The 15,516-nt window shown below is 49.6% G+C and overlaps 6 protein-coding genes across 6 annotated transcripts; 3 read left to right on the top strand and 3 right to left on the bottom strand.

Annotated features, from left to right (window-relative positions):
• Positions 1-1,010: 1,010 nt before the first annotated feature.
• Positions 1,011-3,144, top strand: VTN77DRAFT_7669 (uncharacterized protein; the record flags this gene model as incomplete). Its single annotated transcript, XM_069424082.1, has 5 exons — positions 1,011-1,136; positions 1,212-1,296; positions 1,390-2,057; positions 2,116-3,012; positions 3,088-3,144. The coding sequence occupies 5 exons, from the start codon at positions 1,011-1,013 to the stop codon at positions 3,142-3,144; spliced, it is 1,833 nt and encodes a 610-aa protein (XP_069275309.1).
• A 603-nt stretch (positions 3,145-3,747) lies between these two features.
• Positions 3,748-6,252, top strand: VTN77DRAFT_7668 (uncharacterized protein; the record flags this gene model as incomplete). Its single annotated transcript, XM_069424081.1, has 8 exons — positions 3,748-3,758; positions 3,823-3,892; positions 3,963-4,057; positions 4,118-4,871; positions 4,946-5,587; positions 5,642-5,894; positions 5,947-6,031; positions 6,084-6,252. The coding sequence occupies 8 exons, from the start codon at positions 3,748-3,750 to the stop codon at positions 6,250-6,252; spliced, it is 2,079 nt and encodes a 692-aa protein (XP_069275308.1).
• Positions 6,253-6,873: 621 nt separating this feature from the next.
• Positions 6,874-8,208, bottom strand: VTN77DRAFT_7667 (uncharacterized protein; the record flags this gene model as incomplete). The annotated part of the gene is made up of 4 exons (XM_069424080.1): positions 6,874-7,217; positions 7,287-7,711; positions 7,892-7,980; positions 8,164-8,208. The coding sequence occupies 4 exons, from the start codon at positions 8,206-8,208 to the stop codon at positions 6,874-6,876; spliced, it is 903 nt and encodes a 300-aa protein (XP_069275307.1).
• A 1,752-nt stretch (positions 8,209-9,960) lies between these two features.
• VTN77DRAFT_7666 (uncharacterized protein) lies at positions 9,961-10,321 on the bottom strand (the record flags this gene model as incomplete). The annotated part of the gene is made up of 2 exons (XM_069424079.1): positions 9,961-10,131; positions 10,181-10,321. 2 exons carry the CDS (start codon positions 10,319-10,321, stop codon positions 9,961-9,963), a joined length of 312 nt encoding a protein of 103 aa, XP_069275306.1.
• Positions 10,322-10,490: 169 nt separating this feature from the next.
• On the bottom strand, positions 10,491-10,908 carry VTN77DRAFT_7665 (uncharacterized protein; the record flags this gene model as incomplete). Its single annotated transcript, XM_069424078.1, has 2 exons — positions 10,491-10,741; positions 10,800-10,908. The coding sequence occupies 2 exons, from the start codon at positions 10,906-10,908 to the stop codon at positions 10,491-10,493; spliced, it is 360 nt and encodes a 119-aa protein (XP_069275305.1).
• A 1,861-nt stretch (positions 10,909-12,769) lies between these two features.
• Positions 12,770-14,370, top strand: VTN77DRAFT_7664 (uncharacterized protein; the record flags this gene model as incomplete). The annotated part of the gene is made up of 5 exons (XM_069424077.1): positions 12,770-13,257; positions 13,319-13,331; positions 13,392-13,633; positions 13,688-14,126; positions 14,203-14,370. The coding sequence occupies 5 exons, from the start codon at positions 12,770-12,772 to the stop codon at positions 14,368-14,370; spliced, it is 1,350 nt and encodes a 449-aa protein (XP_069275304.1).
• Between the last annotated feature and the right edge of the window lie 1,146 nt (positions 14,371-15,516).

Raw genomic sequence — 15,516 nt, 5'->3', positions numbered from 1 at the left:
CCCCTCTCTCTCAACTGAACCTCCAAGAAGAGGCCATGCATATCTGTTAATATCTCCCCGCAGGACCCCAGACATTCCGTCCCCAAGATGCGCCGAATTACCGACCTGCGCAAATCACCATTCTCGTCTGCCAGTTCCTGTGTGTCATCGATCTGGTCTTCATCATCTGGTGGTTTCGGAGGCAGAATCAGAAGAAAATTGCTCAAAGGGCGCAGCCAGGTTATGTGAAGCTGGAGAATCAGGAGTAAGTATTATTCTTTTGCACTCTCTTTGGTTTCTTGTCAATGTGTTTATTCGATGGGGTCCGTGTCTGATTAGGATATCAACAGGTTCTTGGACCTGACGGATGGGGAGAACCCAGAGTTTGTGTACGAATATTGATATCCCTCAAATGGGTCACATATTCTCTAAACCTGCTGTGCAAAGCTGCTCCCCACTCGTATGAATAGACAATTGATGGGGCTTCTTTGAGAAGAAGGGACACCGTGCAAATGTTGTGTACATATGTAGGCAATATCTTGATACGATGATGGGACTTTATCAATATAAGAATATTTTTGATAGAGTTACTGTACACAACCTTCTCAATGTTGTAGCCTTCTCTTGGGTTAAGCCATGTCTGTGCTTAGGCCAATGACGCTATGGATGCCAGCACGGCCTTCTACACCCCATCAATCGTACCCTCTGTTTGAACCGCGTTCCGCTGTTTCAGCCAATGCAAGGACAAGCGCATGCTAGGCTTAGGCAGACCTCGACTTAAAGCCCGACCGTCTCTCCTGGATCTGATTGCCCACGGCAGCGTGGTTGAAACAGCTGGTGCAGGTGGTGGTTCTGGGTCAGCGCACGCTGGGTCGAGTTCCTCGTCACCAACTACTCCGCCTGCATTGGACGACCTGCCACCGCTTCCCGCCTCGCCCGCCTCCATCTCCAACAGGCCGAGCGATACATCCCTTGTCCAATCTCCCATCCCCCCTCTCCCCTCCTCGCCATTGCCATCGCTATCGCCCGTCATGGCGCCCCAAGGCAAGCAGAGGCAGCGTTTGGAAGCTGGCGAAGACCAGTATGGCTCCGTCTTCTCCATCTCCGGCCCCGTCGTCGTGGCCGAGAACATGATCGGATGTGCTATGTACGAATTGGTTCGTCGGAGCTCCCTCTGCATCTACCCCGCGACGCTGAAGACACTGCTGCTGACTTCCATTTTCGCTGGATAGTGTCGTGTCGGCCACGATCAGCTTGTGGGAGAGGTTATTCGCATTGACGGCGATAAAGCGACCATCCAGGTTTACGAGGAGACAGGTACCACTGCCCCCACCCAGAGCCGTCCTGCATGCTTTGGTATTGGGATCGTCTGAACTGGAAGCTAATGCAGAGTTTGTCTGTCGACTGTAGCCGGTGTTACGGTCGGAGATCCTGTCATCAGGACCGGCAAGCCATTATCTGTCGAACTGGGTCCCGGTTTGATGGAAACTATCTACGATGGTATCCAGCGACCCCTTAAGAGCATTTCTTCAGTGTCTGGGAGCATCTACATCCCCCGCGGTATCGCCGTTCCGGCCCTAGATCGCGAGAAGAAGTGGGACTTCACGCCTGGCTCCCTCAAAGTCGGCGACCATATCACCGGAGGCGATATCTGGGGTAGCGTTTTCGAGAACAGCTTGCTGAACGATCACAAGATCCTACTGCCACCGCGCGCGCGCGGTACCATCACATGGATAGCGGAGGCGGGAAGCTACACGGTCGACGAGAAGCTGCTGGAAGTCGAATTCGACGGCAAGAAGACCGAATTCAGCATGATGCACTCCTGGCCCGTCCGTGTGCCCAGACCTGTCAGCGAAAAACTGCCCTCCGACTCCCCTTTCATCGTCGGTCAGAGAGTGCTGGACGCTCTGTTCCCCAGTGTGCAAGGTGGTACCGTCTGTATCCCCGGTGCTTTCGGCTGTGGTAAGACGGTCATCTCCCAGAGTGTGTCGAAGTTCTCCAACAGCGATATCATCGTCTACGTGGGCTGTGGTGAGCGCGGTAATGAAATGGCAGAAGTCTTGATGGACTTCCCAGAGGCGAGTTGGCCATCTGCCCCCGTGTCTGCATCTCTATCCTTGCTAACAACACATGCAGCTGACCATCACCGTCGACGGCCGCAAAGAACCCATCATGAAGCGTACCTGTCTCATCGCCAACACGTCGAACATGCCTGTGGCGGCTCGGGAAGCCTCCATCTATACTGGTATTACTGTGGCCGAATACTTCCGTGACCAGGGTAAGAACGTTGCGATGATGGCAGATTCCAGTTCTCGGTGGGCCGAGGCTTTGCGTGAGATTTCAGGTCGTCTGGGAGAGATGCCGGCAGACCAGGGTTTCCCTGCCTACCTGGGCGCGAAACTGGCGTCCTTCTACGAACGTGCTGGAAAGAGTATTGCTCTGGGTAGCCCCGAGCGAACTGGCAGTGTCAGCATCGTCGGCGCCGTCAGTCCTCCGGGTGGAGATTTCTCTGACCCCGTCACCAGTAGCACTCTGGGTATTGTGCAGGTCTTCTGGGGTCTGGACAAGAAGCTGGCGCAACGGAAGCACTTTCCCTCGATCAACACCTCCGTGTCCTACAGCAAATACACGGGCATTCTGGACAAGTACTACGAGAGGGAGCACCCGGAATTCCCTCGCCTGCGAGACCAGATCAAGGAGCTGCTGTCCAACTCGGAGGATCTCGACCAGGTCGTCCAGCTGGTCGGCAAATCGGCGCTGGGCGACTCGGACAAGATCACGCTGGACGTGGCAGCTATGTTGAAGGACGACTTTTTGCAACAGAACGGCTACAGTGACTATGACCAGTACTGTCCCTTGTGGAAGACGGAGTACATGATGAAGGCGTTCATGAGCTACCACGATGAGGCGCAGAAAGCGGTGGCCCAGGGTCACAGCTGGGCGAAGATCCGAGAAGCCACCGCCGATATCCAGACGGCTCTGCGGAGTATGAAATTCGAGGTTCCTGATGATGAGAAGGCCGTGACTGCCAAGGTACGAATCTCCATCCCGTCGTGTCCCGCCCCCCTCGTGTTGTCGATTGCGACGGTGCTAATCTTTGCCACACAGTATGAGAAACTTTTACAAGACATGTCGGAAAGATTTGCCTCTGTATCTGATGAGTAAGCCGTGGAGAGATCCCACGGGCATGTAGTATAGTCCTACATAGTCATCCGTCGTATAGGCATGCCTCATTCTTCCATTCCATTTCACTTTTATTTTCTCTCATTTGTGGATTCTTCTGGGTAATTTTGCTATCATCAGGCAGCAGTATTCGGATCCCGTGACTGGCCAGAACAGGACTCTCGTGACGCGTCATAGGAAACTGAGCGTAGATGCAGAGATAAATTCAATCGAAGAGAATCAGGGGAAAAATAAGTTCTGTATGTTTATGTGTTGTCTCAGGATAACCTCTCTATTGACACTAATTACTTCCAACTCGTGCTGGTTGAAGGCGTGGGTCGGGCCTTGCAGCAGACCAACCGTACTCCGTATTGGCTCCCTGCCACGGGATCGGCCCTGAAGCGAAACACAACTATCTGCTGGCCGGTTCGGTCGACACCGCAACGAACAACTCTGCCCGAAAGCCCTCCTGCGGCTTGCTATCTCCCACACTGCAGTCCCATCCCACCGGATAATCGTCAGCACTTCGATTGCAGATACATCGTTGACCACTTTGTCTTCAGCTGACGTGTGCGATCCGGTATCCACAGATCTGTCTCGCCAGACATGGCAACCTCGTACCGCCCCCCCCATTGCCCTTTACTGTCTCCGCAGTGATTTGCTAACGGCGTCTGTCTCCAGGCTTAATGTGAACGATCCCAGCCTCATCTCCCTCGTCAACAAACTACAAGATGTCTTCACCACAGTAGGGGTAAGTGCTTCGTCTTGCGCACCTGCTTGTCTCCGCGGTTTCGCAATATCCCGACTGACCCCGTCTCCAGGTTCAAAACCCCATCGACCTGCCACAGATCGTTGTCGTCGGATCACAGTCGAGTGGAAAGAGTTCCGTATTGGAGAATATCGTCGGGAGAGATTTGTGAGTAGCCTCTATCCGTCAATCGTGACCTGCATGGCTGACTGTGTTCGCATGTCGTAGTCTGCCACGAGGCGCTGGTATCGTCACTCGTCGTCCCCTTATTCTGCAACTGATCAACCGGCCGCCTTCGAAGCCGCAAGCGAATGGCGTGGGGTCAGAGAAGCTAGAAGGCACCACCGACAACGAGGCCAATGTGGACGAGTATGGCGAATTCCTGCACATCCCCGGCCAGAAGTTTTACGACTTCAACAAGATCCGAGAGGAGATCGTTCGCGAGACGGAGGCGAAAGTCGGTCGCAATGCCGGAATCTCGCCAGCTCCCATCAACCTGCGCATCTACTCCCCCAACGTGCTCACACTCACCCTGGTCGACCTGCCCGGTCTGACGAAGGTGCCCGTCGGCGACCAGCCCAAGGACATCGAGAGACAGATTCGTGATATGGTCCTGAAGTATATCAGCAAGCCGAATGCGATCATTCTGGCCGTGACGGCGGCCAACCAGGATTTAGCCAACTCGGACGGCTTGAAACTGGCCCGCGAGGTGGACCCGGAGGGCCAGCGTACCATCGGTGTCCTGACCAAGGTCGATTTGATGGACGAGGGAACAGACGTGGTGGATATTCTTGCGGGCAGGATTATCCCTCTACGGTTGGGTTATGTTCCGGTCGTGAACCGGGGGCAGCGCGATATCGAAAATAAGCGGCCGATCTCGTATGCGTTGGAGCATGAAAAGAATTTCTTCGAGAGCCACAAGGCCTACCGGAATAAGGCATCCTACTGCGGAACTCCCTATCTGGCGAGGAAACTTAACTTGGTGTGTTGCTAACCCATACGCGCTTTTTTTTTCTCTTAATCTGACGGGACTGACTACTCGTTTTCCTTTCCTAGATACTTATGATGCACATCAAACAAACCCTTCCCGACATCAAGGCCCGAATTTCCTCGTCGCTACAGAAATATACCACGGAATTGGCGCAGCTTGGTGATTCGATGCTTGGGAACAGTGCCAACATCGTGCTGAACATCATCACCGAGTTCAGCAACGAATACCGCACCGTGTTGGAGGGTAACAACCAGGAACTTTCCAGCACGGAGCTGTCGGGTGGTGCCCGTATCAGCTTCGTCTTCCACGAGCTTTACTCGAACGGTATCAAGGCTGTGGATCCGTTCGACCAAGTCAAGGACATTGATATCCGGACCATTCTCTACAACTCGTCCGGCTCGTCGCCAGCGCTCTTCGTCGGGACCACTGCTTTCGAGGTGATTGTCAAGCAGCAGATCAAGCGACTAGAAGAACCCAGTCTGAAGTGTGTCTCGTTGGTCTATGATGAGCTTGTTCGCATCCTTGGCCAACTGCTCAACAAGCAGCTATTCCGCCGGTATCCGATGTTGAAGGAGAAGTTCCACAACGTTGTCATCCAATTTTTCAAGAAGTCGATGGAGCCTACGAACAAATTGGTCAAGGACCTCGTTGCCATGGAAGCTTGCTACATCAACACCGGTCATCCCGACTTCCTCAACGGTCACAGGGTAAGTTGGATGTCGGCGGATATGTCTGTTTGTTCTAGATATTAACTATACTAGGCCATGGCTATTGTCAACGAGCGTATAAACGCCGGCAAGCCCACTCAGGTCGACCCCAAGACCGGGAAGCCTCTCCCTCCTCGCGCCAACAGCCCGTCGTTGGATAGCCCGTCGGACGCGAACTCTGGCTTCTTCGGTAGCTTCTTCGCGTCGAAGAACAAGAAGAAGATGGCGGCGATGGAACCGCCTCCACCCACTTTGAAGGCGTCCGGCACTCTGAGCGAGCGTGAGAACATTGAGGTCGAGGTGATCAGTAAGTTCGTCGTCAAGAATTGCATTGGAAGAAGTCACTAACATAACTCTAGAACTGCTCATCAACTCCTACTTCAACATCGTCAAGCGGACGATGATTGATATGGTCCCGAAGGCGATCATGTATACCCTTGTACAGTACGTTTGTCACCACGTGAGTATCGATTGGGACATGCTAACATTCTTTCAGACACAGCAAGGACGAAATGCAGCGGGAGCTGCTGGAGAACATGTACCGCAATGCCGAGCTGGATGACTTGCTCAAAGAGAGCGACTACACGATCCGACGCCGGAAGGAGTGTCAGCAGATGGTGGAGAGCCTGACGCGCGCGAGTGAAATTGTCAGTCAGGTGCAGTAGAATAGATAGATCTTTTATTGCCATGCACATGGTCCAGTTTCATTCTGTCGTATCAGTCCGTTACCGCAAGGTTCTTAAGGAGCGTTATGTGGTTACGTTTGCCGTTTTTCCGGTTGTTTGTTCGGCCGGCGGTCGTTGGAGAACTTGGAGAACTTCTGGAGAACTTCCTTTTTGGGTGTTTTTCCTTTTTTTTTCTCGTCTCGTCTCGCATCGTCCATGTTTTGGAGCCGGCATGCATGATATCATGTCTTTTCCCATTCTTTCCATTTCTTCTTACCTTGCTTTACCCATCATGTCTGTCTAAGAGTGAAAGAGATCCCCCTGTGATGGTGATGATGATGTTAGTTTTTGCTGCCTTTTTTTTTATATCAATCACCCTTATCTATATGCCCGATGATCCATCCGCGAAAAATTGAGATTCCTTAGATATGCTATATTAATCCTATACCTGTGATACTTTGCTTCCTTCTGCTTTCTCTTCTGACTGTACTGTACATGTACAACGAGAAGTGGGCGTTTTATGTCCTTGTCCGGTTGGTAGGGGGTATCTTAGCTTAGAATAGACTGCGCAACGCCCGTACCGTACTAGAAGTACTTCGATAAGAGAGAGCTGCAACCTGATTACTCCTTCCTGACATCCGCCTTATCATGCCGATACGTATAATGCCACCCCTCACTCGCCAGATCCTGTCTCACTTTGTAATTCTCCTCCGCGAGCGCCAGCACACTCACATCCAGATCGGCCAGCAGGAAACCCTCCTCAGCACCCATCTTGCCCACCGGTCCGATAAAGGGTAGCACCACGCGCGACATGCCCAGGAACTGGTCCGCAGGGCCCGCTGCATTAGCGAAGACGATGGCGCAGGTATTCTCGAAACAGCGCGACGTAAGGATCGAGTCGAGGAAGAGCGCTTCCGAGTCGGGGTTTAGGGCTAGTGCCGGGGGGGAGGCGTCGTTTCTTCCCCCTGTTTTGTCATCACGTCAGTGGTGCAAGCGACTATACTATAATAATTACAAGGCAAGGGTTCACTTACAATAAGTCGGGATAATCACAATCTCCGCCCCCTTGGCAATCAGCTCGCGAAAGGCCTCCGGAAACGCGAGATCCCAGCAGATCAGCATCCCGACCTTGCCAACAGGCGTGTCGAAGACCTCATGCGGTTCGGCGCCCGACGAGGTCAGGTAGGCCCGCTCCGGATGCCAGATGTTTTTCTTGCGGTAGGAGCCGAGGATTTTGCCTTCGGGGGAGATGAAGTAGGCGGTGTTGTAGAGGCGGATTTCCTCCTCTTCTTTTTTGTCATCTGCGGTTTTCACGACGTGCCGCTCCACGATCGTCCCTGGGACCAGGCTGATGTGCAGCTCCTTGGCGAGGGCCTGGTAGGCCTGCAGGTATTTCTGGTATTCGCCTGCTTGCACGGCGTAGGCGGGGTCGTCGGGGGCCCAGCCGTTGAGGTGGTATCTACGGTCGTCACGAGATCAGATTAACACGGATGAGTGGAATAGATTCAATTATTTAAAAAGGAGGGGGAAAAAAAGCACAGTGCAGATTATGTCATGTGTATAGCAATGGTAAAGAATCGACTGCATTTTTGATTTTTCGACTGGAATAAATAATGGAACGAACAGTGGACTGACTTACTCCGGTAGAACAGCCAGGACAGCACCCTGCGCCGCCGCCTGTCGGATGTAGTCGCATGCTTTGGCATGGTTCTCCTCCGGAGCGAGGTTCTGCAAGTAGACACAATTGCGTTAGCTAGTGAATCTTACACCCATAAGTTATGTAGGTATGCCCTTATGTATGATGATGCATGATGGCTGCCGCATCCATACTGTGCTTTATCGGCCGTTATATCTATCTGGACACTGGACAGTAGATGTGTATGTGTCTGTGTGTGTCATGTGTATACTCACCTTGATATGCCATTGGATAACAGCGACTTTGTATGACGGCGCCATTTTCTTTCAATAATCGAAGGAATTAATTGAATAGAATGGTGTGTTATAGTATCGATAGATTCTGGAGTGGATCCAAGGAGGTATCAAGGGCCAATTTCACGACTATGTATGTATGTACATAAATCCATGCAGTACTACTGTAGCTGCATAATCCGGGGGCGCGTCTGACTTGCTTTATTTATTATTTATATGCGGAGAAGAACGATATTGAGTTTCGCCTAATTACTCTCAGCTGCACCCCGGCATTATTAGCCAATCATTTTGCTTCCCTACCTGTTTTTATACTCCGTATGGTAAAAGAGAACGCCGATGAAATTCCTCTATCAAGCAACAAGTTACGGCGTACCTAACCTACTCTGTATGGGGGAAAGTGAAACTGCCCGAGGTTCTGCAAATAATCCGGCGGATACTGAGCAAAGCTTTTCTCCCAGAGAAGAAAAATACTTGTATGTAGGTAAGCCATATCTGGGCGAAAACCACGAGGGAAATAAAAAAAATTAAGGTGATGATGATCAGGATCATAAGACTAATATGTACTCCGTAGTAAATAAATTTGTGGACGAGGATGAGTGGATGTGGGCGAGATGATGAGGCTCCGCAACCCTGAGCGTGGCTGCTGGGCAGTCAGTCACTACCGAATACGAATACAAATACAAATCATGGTCGATGTTTAGGTTTCAATGAATTTTTTTCTGTCTTATTGATAGCACTGATATTTTCACTCTTTAATAGTATGTATACACTGTACACAATCTTTCTCATATTCTGAAGTAACATACAAGTCTAACGCATAATATCTTCAACGGCATACACACTCAGCTCGAGGAACCTCCTCAACTAAGGAAGTCAATCTTTTCGTGAACAATCCATGAAGAAGGATTCTAATCAATTCGAAAATTCTAAAATTCAGATTCAAGAAAGATTAATTAGGTTATCTAGATTAGGTAGACAAATGGCGAGACCAGCAGGTGTGCGAGATACCGTATCCTTTCCGTTCTACATTAGGGCGGCGCCTTTTGCCTCACCCCAGTGCTGCGGCAGGATGCGGCCGGCTGAGGCAGTGCTGAGGCCAGGAGTGAGAATATTATAGATGAGTGGATGGCATAATCATATATGCCCTACTGAAGTTAACACGGTTAAAGTCGCCACAAGTTAGGGAATTAATCTAACAGGTTTATTATTAGCATGTTTCAGTCCTTGTAGGTAGAACCAATATATAAAACTGTCATATCCAAAAGCAAGCAACATTACTACTATATACAGAATAACTACCATAGACATCAATCAGCATAGACAGGAAAGTGTCTGTCGAAGACTTAGAGAGAGATCATATTGGGAGGCTAATGACTGCTCTATTAGAAAAATAAGAAAGATGGAGGAAGAACAGAAACATAAGGCTTTTTATAAGCCAAAACCCCCATACTCGGTAGATTCCTATCGCCTTCCTTTGTCGCGGGTAGCTGTAGGCTGAAGTTCATAGCCAGATCTCAAGCCTCCAAAACGCCGACAGAAGGCCATAGCTTAATAATCTACTTATCAAGTCATATTCAAGTACCCGGTTCTGAGAGTATAGGAGGGGAGATTTAGCAGTAAGCAAACAGAATTATATGAGACTACTACTGATAAGGAGTATTCCATTCCAACTGATACCGAGAACGAGAGATGCCAGCGGTTCACTCGGGCTTCCGACCATACACAACATAACTAACCAGCAGTTAGATCTCTGCCAGTCAATGCTTATAAAGAAACAACTCACAAGTCAATCAGTGCGTGGATCTTAGGATTTTTGGCATCTTTCACAGCCTGGGTTGCAAGAACCTCGACCTCCTCAGGCTTCCATGACTCATATCTGGTCAACACGGCAATAGCAGCTGCCCTGAAGCCTGTCACAGCATTAAGGAACATCCAAGTTCCAACCTTTTTCTGCAATCTGAAGTTAGCAATAGTTATCTAGAAGACTGGCCCCACGTACATAATATGGATCTTTGGCCCATGATCCCATTGGCACCAGATACTTGTGGACATGGATGTCCACAAACCCTGCTTCACGGAACCATTCCTCGAGGTACGGACCTGGTCTTGTAGGATACCCTGCTCTTTCAAAAGCACCCATGCATACCTCATAATACTTCTCAAGTGCTGTGCCTTCAAGAGTTCCATCCTCAGACCTTACTTGTGATGACCAGTCCTGAAACTCTACCCAGCCTCCAGGCTTTGTGTACCTGACAGGTAAATGAGTAGGTCAGCAATAGCCTAGCTGACCACATAGATAGGTAGCTTACTTATAACATTGCTTCAACAACTTCCTGAAATCCTTGATAGAATAACACAGATAACGAGCATGGATGAAAGTCGAGTGGAGTATCATAGGCCCATTCTGACTCAATATCGTCAACGATAAATCTCAAATTTGGCGGAACTCTACAGAGGTATTCGTTAGTAGTTGTCTGACAGGGGGGAGCACTTATTGACATAGATGGTTGAGTCGGGCTCAGATCGTTCCCAATGACCTCGGCAGAAGGGTACTCATCGGCTGCAACACTGCTCATGAGTCTCCAGGAAATACACAAATCTCATTAGATGCTTGTTACCAAAATCAATTGCCCATATTCCAGTCCCAGTGGCAATATCAAGGACTCGCTGCGATGAATCCCCAATAGGTGCAAGAAATAGTTTCCTCTCCATGATGGTGAGTGTCATCTCATGGACCAGGTCGAGACGATCAGCCTCGTCCTCGTCATTGGGGAGGAGATAACCTTGTAATTTGTAATTAATTAGTGAGACAGTAGACCTTTAGCCCTTAAAGAGTGACACTTACTGCCATCGCGGTAGCCGTGGTAGCTCCTGCCATTCTCGTAGCGGTAATCCAGCACCGAAGAGGTTAAAGAGGCACTGTAGGTCGAGAGCTCGTTGCCATAGATAGAATCAATGTCTGTAGCCTAAGGCGCCATTAGTAACAGTGATGGCTATGGTCAGGACTTTTGCGAAACTGAGCATCCACTTCGATGGCAGATTGAGCGTGATGATCATCTTGTGCCGTGGGCTCATTCTCTGCCGTGCGTCCTGTCATTGTTGAACTTTGGTAATATGCAAACTGAGGCAAGAAGAACAACTTGCTGACAGCAGAGTCAGCCAGGCAATGGACTTTAGCAATTGGGGTACGGAGTATTTCAGGAAAGAACGCGAAGTCAGCGCTCTTTATGACTGAAGTGCCCCCCGCCTTGACCTTCAGTCGGCACCAATCGGATTTCTCCAGACAAGTTGTTAATGACAGCGACAGTCATGCGATAAATTCAGTCCAAATGCATTAGTTTCAGTAAAGTGACAAGGATATTGATACCCGGGGGATGCACCGAACCGAAAAGGGAAACGAGTTTAAAACGGTGTCATGCTTGCGATGTGGGCGCCACCAAGCCACTCCTGCTTACCTAGGTAGGCTTAAAATATGCCAGATTAGTCCTAAGCAGATCTAAAGATACGCTGCTTATGCGGGCGTGGACCGCCAAGCGAGCGGTTTTTCTTGCCAACAAGTGATTGACTGAGTCAGGTTTTGGACGGATTTCTCAACGGCTTATCTATAGGCAGGTCGTGGCTGATCACGCAGGCGTGGATGGAGGAAACCCATATGGCCAAAGAGGGCGAGATCAGTGCCTCCTTCCTATGAAGGCATGCATTGTGACGGGCGTGGCCATATGGACTGCTGTCGCGTTGATTAGAAACAGACGATTATAGCGTAACATTGAATTCGTGTCTCGCTTCCTTTGGTCGTTATTGACCAATAAGCTCTGCTCAGATCGTAGCAACAAATATCGAATGTTTCGGAATTCGGGCTCAGCTAAAAAGGGACACCATGACATCTGCTTCTAGCTGATATCCTATGACAATACATCATGTCCTTTGCTATTAGGTGGAATATTTGAGATGGCAGATGTAATGGTTGCCCTCTGTATAGATAGATAGTCACATGTTAGTGAGAAACACTTGTATTCTCCCTGAAATAAGATCAGAGTTGAGACTTACCTAGCTGCAATCAAGATCACATGTTTGTCCAGTATCCCAGCTCAGCACAACATAGTTAAACCCCTGGTCTCCGCCATTATATGGATTCTAGGCTTTACATTGCTGATGCGGCTGAAAGCAGAAAATATCAAAGCTGAATTCTTGTTGTCATTAGCAGATTCCGCCATATATACTAGTGACTAAGGTAGCACTTACATATGCTCTAATGCCATGGTGAAGAACCCAGAGAAATGAGAACCTTTTCAGATTTCCTTTGGAAAATTTAATGTGATTCCTAACCTAGGAGGCATATAATATAGGCTTAATAGCTCATGTTACTAGGATGGTTAATATTATCAATCAATCGATGTCATCAGCCCCACATGATTGATCCATGTCACGCCCTATGCGAGACCTGCCAAACCTTATTACCAATCAACTCCGCCCTCCGCTGCAGGTACATACTGAACGTCGTGAAGGTACGTACAGGGGAAAATTTTGACATCGTGTTCTCAGGTTGCATTATCAATTAGGTTCAGTTCTTCTGGCGTTCTATGCTATCATGTCAACGACCACCACCGCAATCGAGCTTCAGTCCGGAGAAAATGTCGCCGAGGAACGACAGCTCAGAACGGCCGCCAACCCGGCGACGACCTCAGCCCCCGGCACCGATGAGGTGATGCAGGCACCTCTCCTGGCGGACTCCGAGGTCCCGGAGGGCGGCTACGGCTGGGTCGTCATCTTCGCATGCGCGGTGATCACCTTCTGGTTCGTGGGGACAACCTACTGCTGGGGGGTGCTCCAGGCGGCGCTGGTCGAGCAAGGTGTCTCGTCTCCGTCGACGTTGGCGTTTGTAGGGTCGTTGACCACGGGGTGTATCTCGTTTCTGGCCGTCCTGAATGCGAGAGTCATCCGCAAGCTGGGTGCCAGAACGACCGGCCTCCTGGGGGTGTTCTTACTAGGTCTTGGTGAGGAGTTGAGCAGTTTCACGACTCAAAATGTTGGCGGTCTGTTCACCACTGTTGGTGTCGTCATGGGTGTTGGAGTAAGGTGAGACCTGTCTCCGTCATTGCACCCGAAGGATTCGTCTGACTAACAATCGATTATGTAGTCTGTGCTTTATGGTAAGTGACTGGTCTGCATTTCAAATGTGTGGATTTAGTGTCCTGACTCATCACTTCTAGACTGTATCCGTCACGCCCGCTCAATACTTCAAGTCCAAACGGGGAATCGCGAATGGCATCGTCTATGCAGGGGGTGGACTGGGCGGTGCTATCATTAGTTTCGTCTTGAATGGTCTGCTGGAGAGTCTAGGGACGGCATGGACTTTCCGAGTTTTGGGCTTCATCACCCTGGGAACAGGTTTACCGGCGGCATACCTCATCAAGGAGCGTATTCCTATCCGTCAGAATTCCTTTATCGAATGGTACGTTTGCATACATATAATCTTATTGCTGCTTTGCTGAGATCTGGTCTTCAGGCGATTGTTTCGAGATGTTCGATTCGTCGTGCTCTTTGTCGCCGGGGCAGTCGCAACTTTCCCTCTTTTCGTCCCTCCGTTTTTCTTACCCTTATACGCCAATTCCCTTCACCTGAGCTCCAGTGTTGGTGCAGGTCTGGTCGCAGCGTTCAATTTCTCGTCTGCGGTAGGGCGGCTTCTTTGCGGCTTCAGCAGTGATAAACTGGGGCCTTTGAATACACTGTTCATCTCCCTCCTGCTCACTGCATTGAGCATGCTGGTTCTCTGGCCCGTGTCCATCTCCCTCGGACCCCTGATCATCTTTGTGATCATCAACGGCATGGCGAATGGCGGATTCTTCGCCACCATGCCGACGGTGGTTGGCAATGTCTTCGGTTCTGCCCCAGTGTCCGTCGCGATGGGAATGATTGTAACTGGCTGGGGCGGGGGATATCTCTTGGTAAGTTTGTAGATTCTCAGAAAGAGAACGAATATTTATCTTTTTCTTGGCTGGCGATTCTGATAAGCGGCGTTAGGGCGCTCCGATTGCCGGATACCTGTTGAACGCGTCGGGAGGGCAGCAGAAAGGAATTGATGCTTTTCATCCTGCCATCTACTATGCTGGTTCAATGGCTTTGGGGTCCGCTAGCCTTGTCGCGTTTACGCGACTGAAGACAGATAAGAGTCTGCGGAAGAGGCTATAGAGGTTATAACCACAGCAGAAGGGTAAGCTTGCTATATATCCGTTATCAGTTCCCTGTAGGACAGACGACTCGACTCTCACTTCACCATGTTGAATGGGGAATAAAATCCAATATGAAGATGGATCTGGAATAATTGTCTGTATTTCTGCTTGTGAAAGGAGAATTTGGCGCCAATTCTGTCTATTAGACAAAAAGCCGATATATATCAGCGTTCTTTCTCCTTACTGTACTGTGCTGTACAACGTTACTTGTACGAACGCAAGCAAGGGTCTAGTGTAGAACAGCCCTTTATCGATAGCAAGCAACCTCCAGGTCCATTAAGATCTAGACTATGATGCCAAGAATCCCCAGTATTGGATATGGTGAAATGCCCAGCAATTGCAGTGGAAAGAAAGCGTTGTATGACTCTCAATATGGGTGTCTACTTCCATCGAAGATTAGCTGGTTATTTGGCCATCGTATGTTCTAAGTTAGTGCTGTACGGTAGACTAACTGTCTGGAACCCTTCTCTCTCTCTTTCCTTATTGAAAAAAAAAAGGAAGAAAAAAAAATCATATCTGATGATTTTTTTTTGACGTACCTTACATGCTACACCACTAAGATCGGGCTTAGTTGGTCTCGACCTTGGGTGGCTTGATATGATGCAAGTCGACGGGTCCAATTGCAGGCTAAACAATCTAAACAATGGGGGTGCGGAGTACTCTATATTACAGACAATCTATCAGAATTGAGAGCGTTCCTCAATTGGCATGAATTTTGTTATTATTAGCTAAATAAACTCTTCTTCCTCTTTTCCTCTGTATTCTCATGTCAATTTTCCGATTCTTATTATTATTAGACCGATGAATGTTAGTCTGGTAAATTACTTGTTTCATAATTATAGCTTGGCTTGGCCTCGGGATTATTTGTCGGGCGGGACTGCTTTGCGGGCTATCTGGTATTTGGCTTTAGACTTGCCCGTTTCCAGCCACCCGTCACGTCCAACGCCGCCATCGCCATCCTGTTTTTTCCTCATCTTTCCACCATCGCGATCTGCACTGGTCATTTCTGGCTGTCGACGCTGACGCTGCTCCTCAGACTAGCTCTGTCACTATCCTCAAGTCTGATTGGTGTCCCAGCCCTGCCCCTCTCGACATATCAGCCTCC

The sequence above is a fragment of the Rasamsonia byssochlamydoides genome (assembly GCF_041956645.1).
Source record: "Rasamsonia byssochlamydoides strain NRRL 3658 unplaced genomic scaffold VTN77scaffold_62, whole genome shotgun sequence".
Lineage (NCBI taxonomy): Eukaryota > Fungi > Ascomycota > Eurotiomycetes > Eurotiales > Trichocomaceae > Rasamsonia > Rasamsonia byssochlamydoides.
Note: the sequence above shows the minus strand (reverse complement) of the source record. Positions and strands in the feature narration are given on the sequence as shown.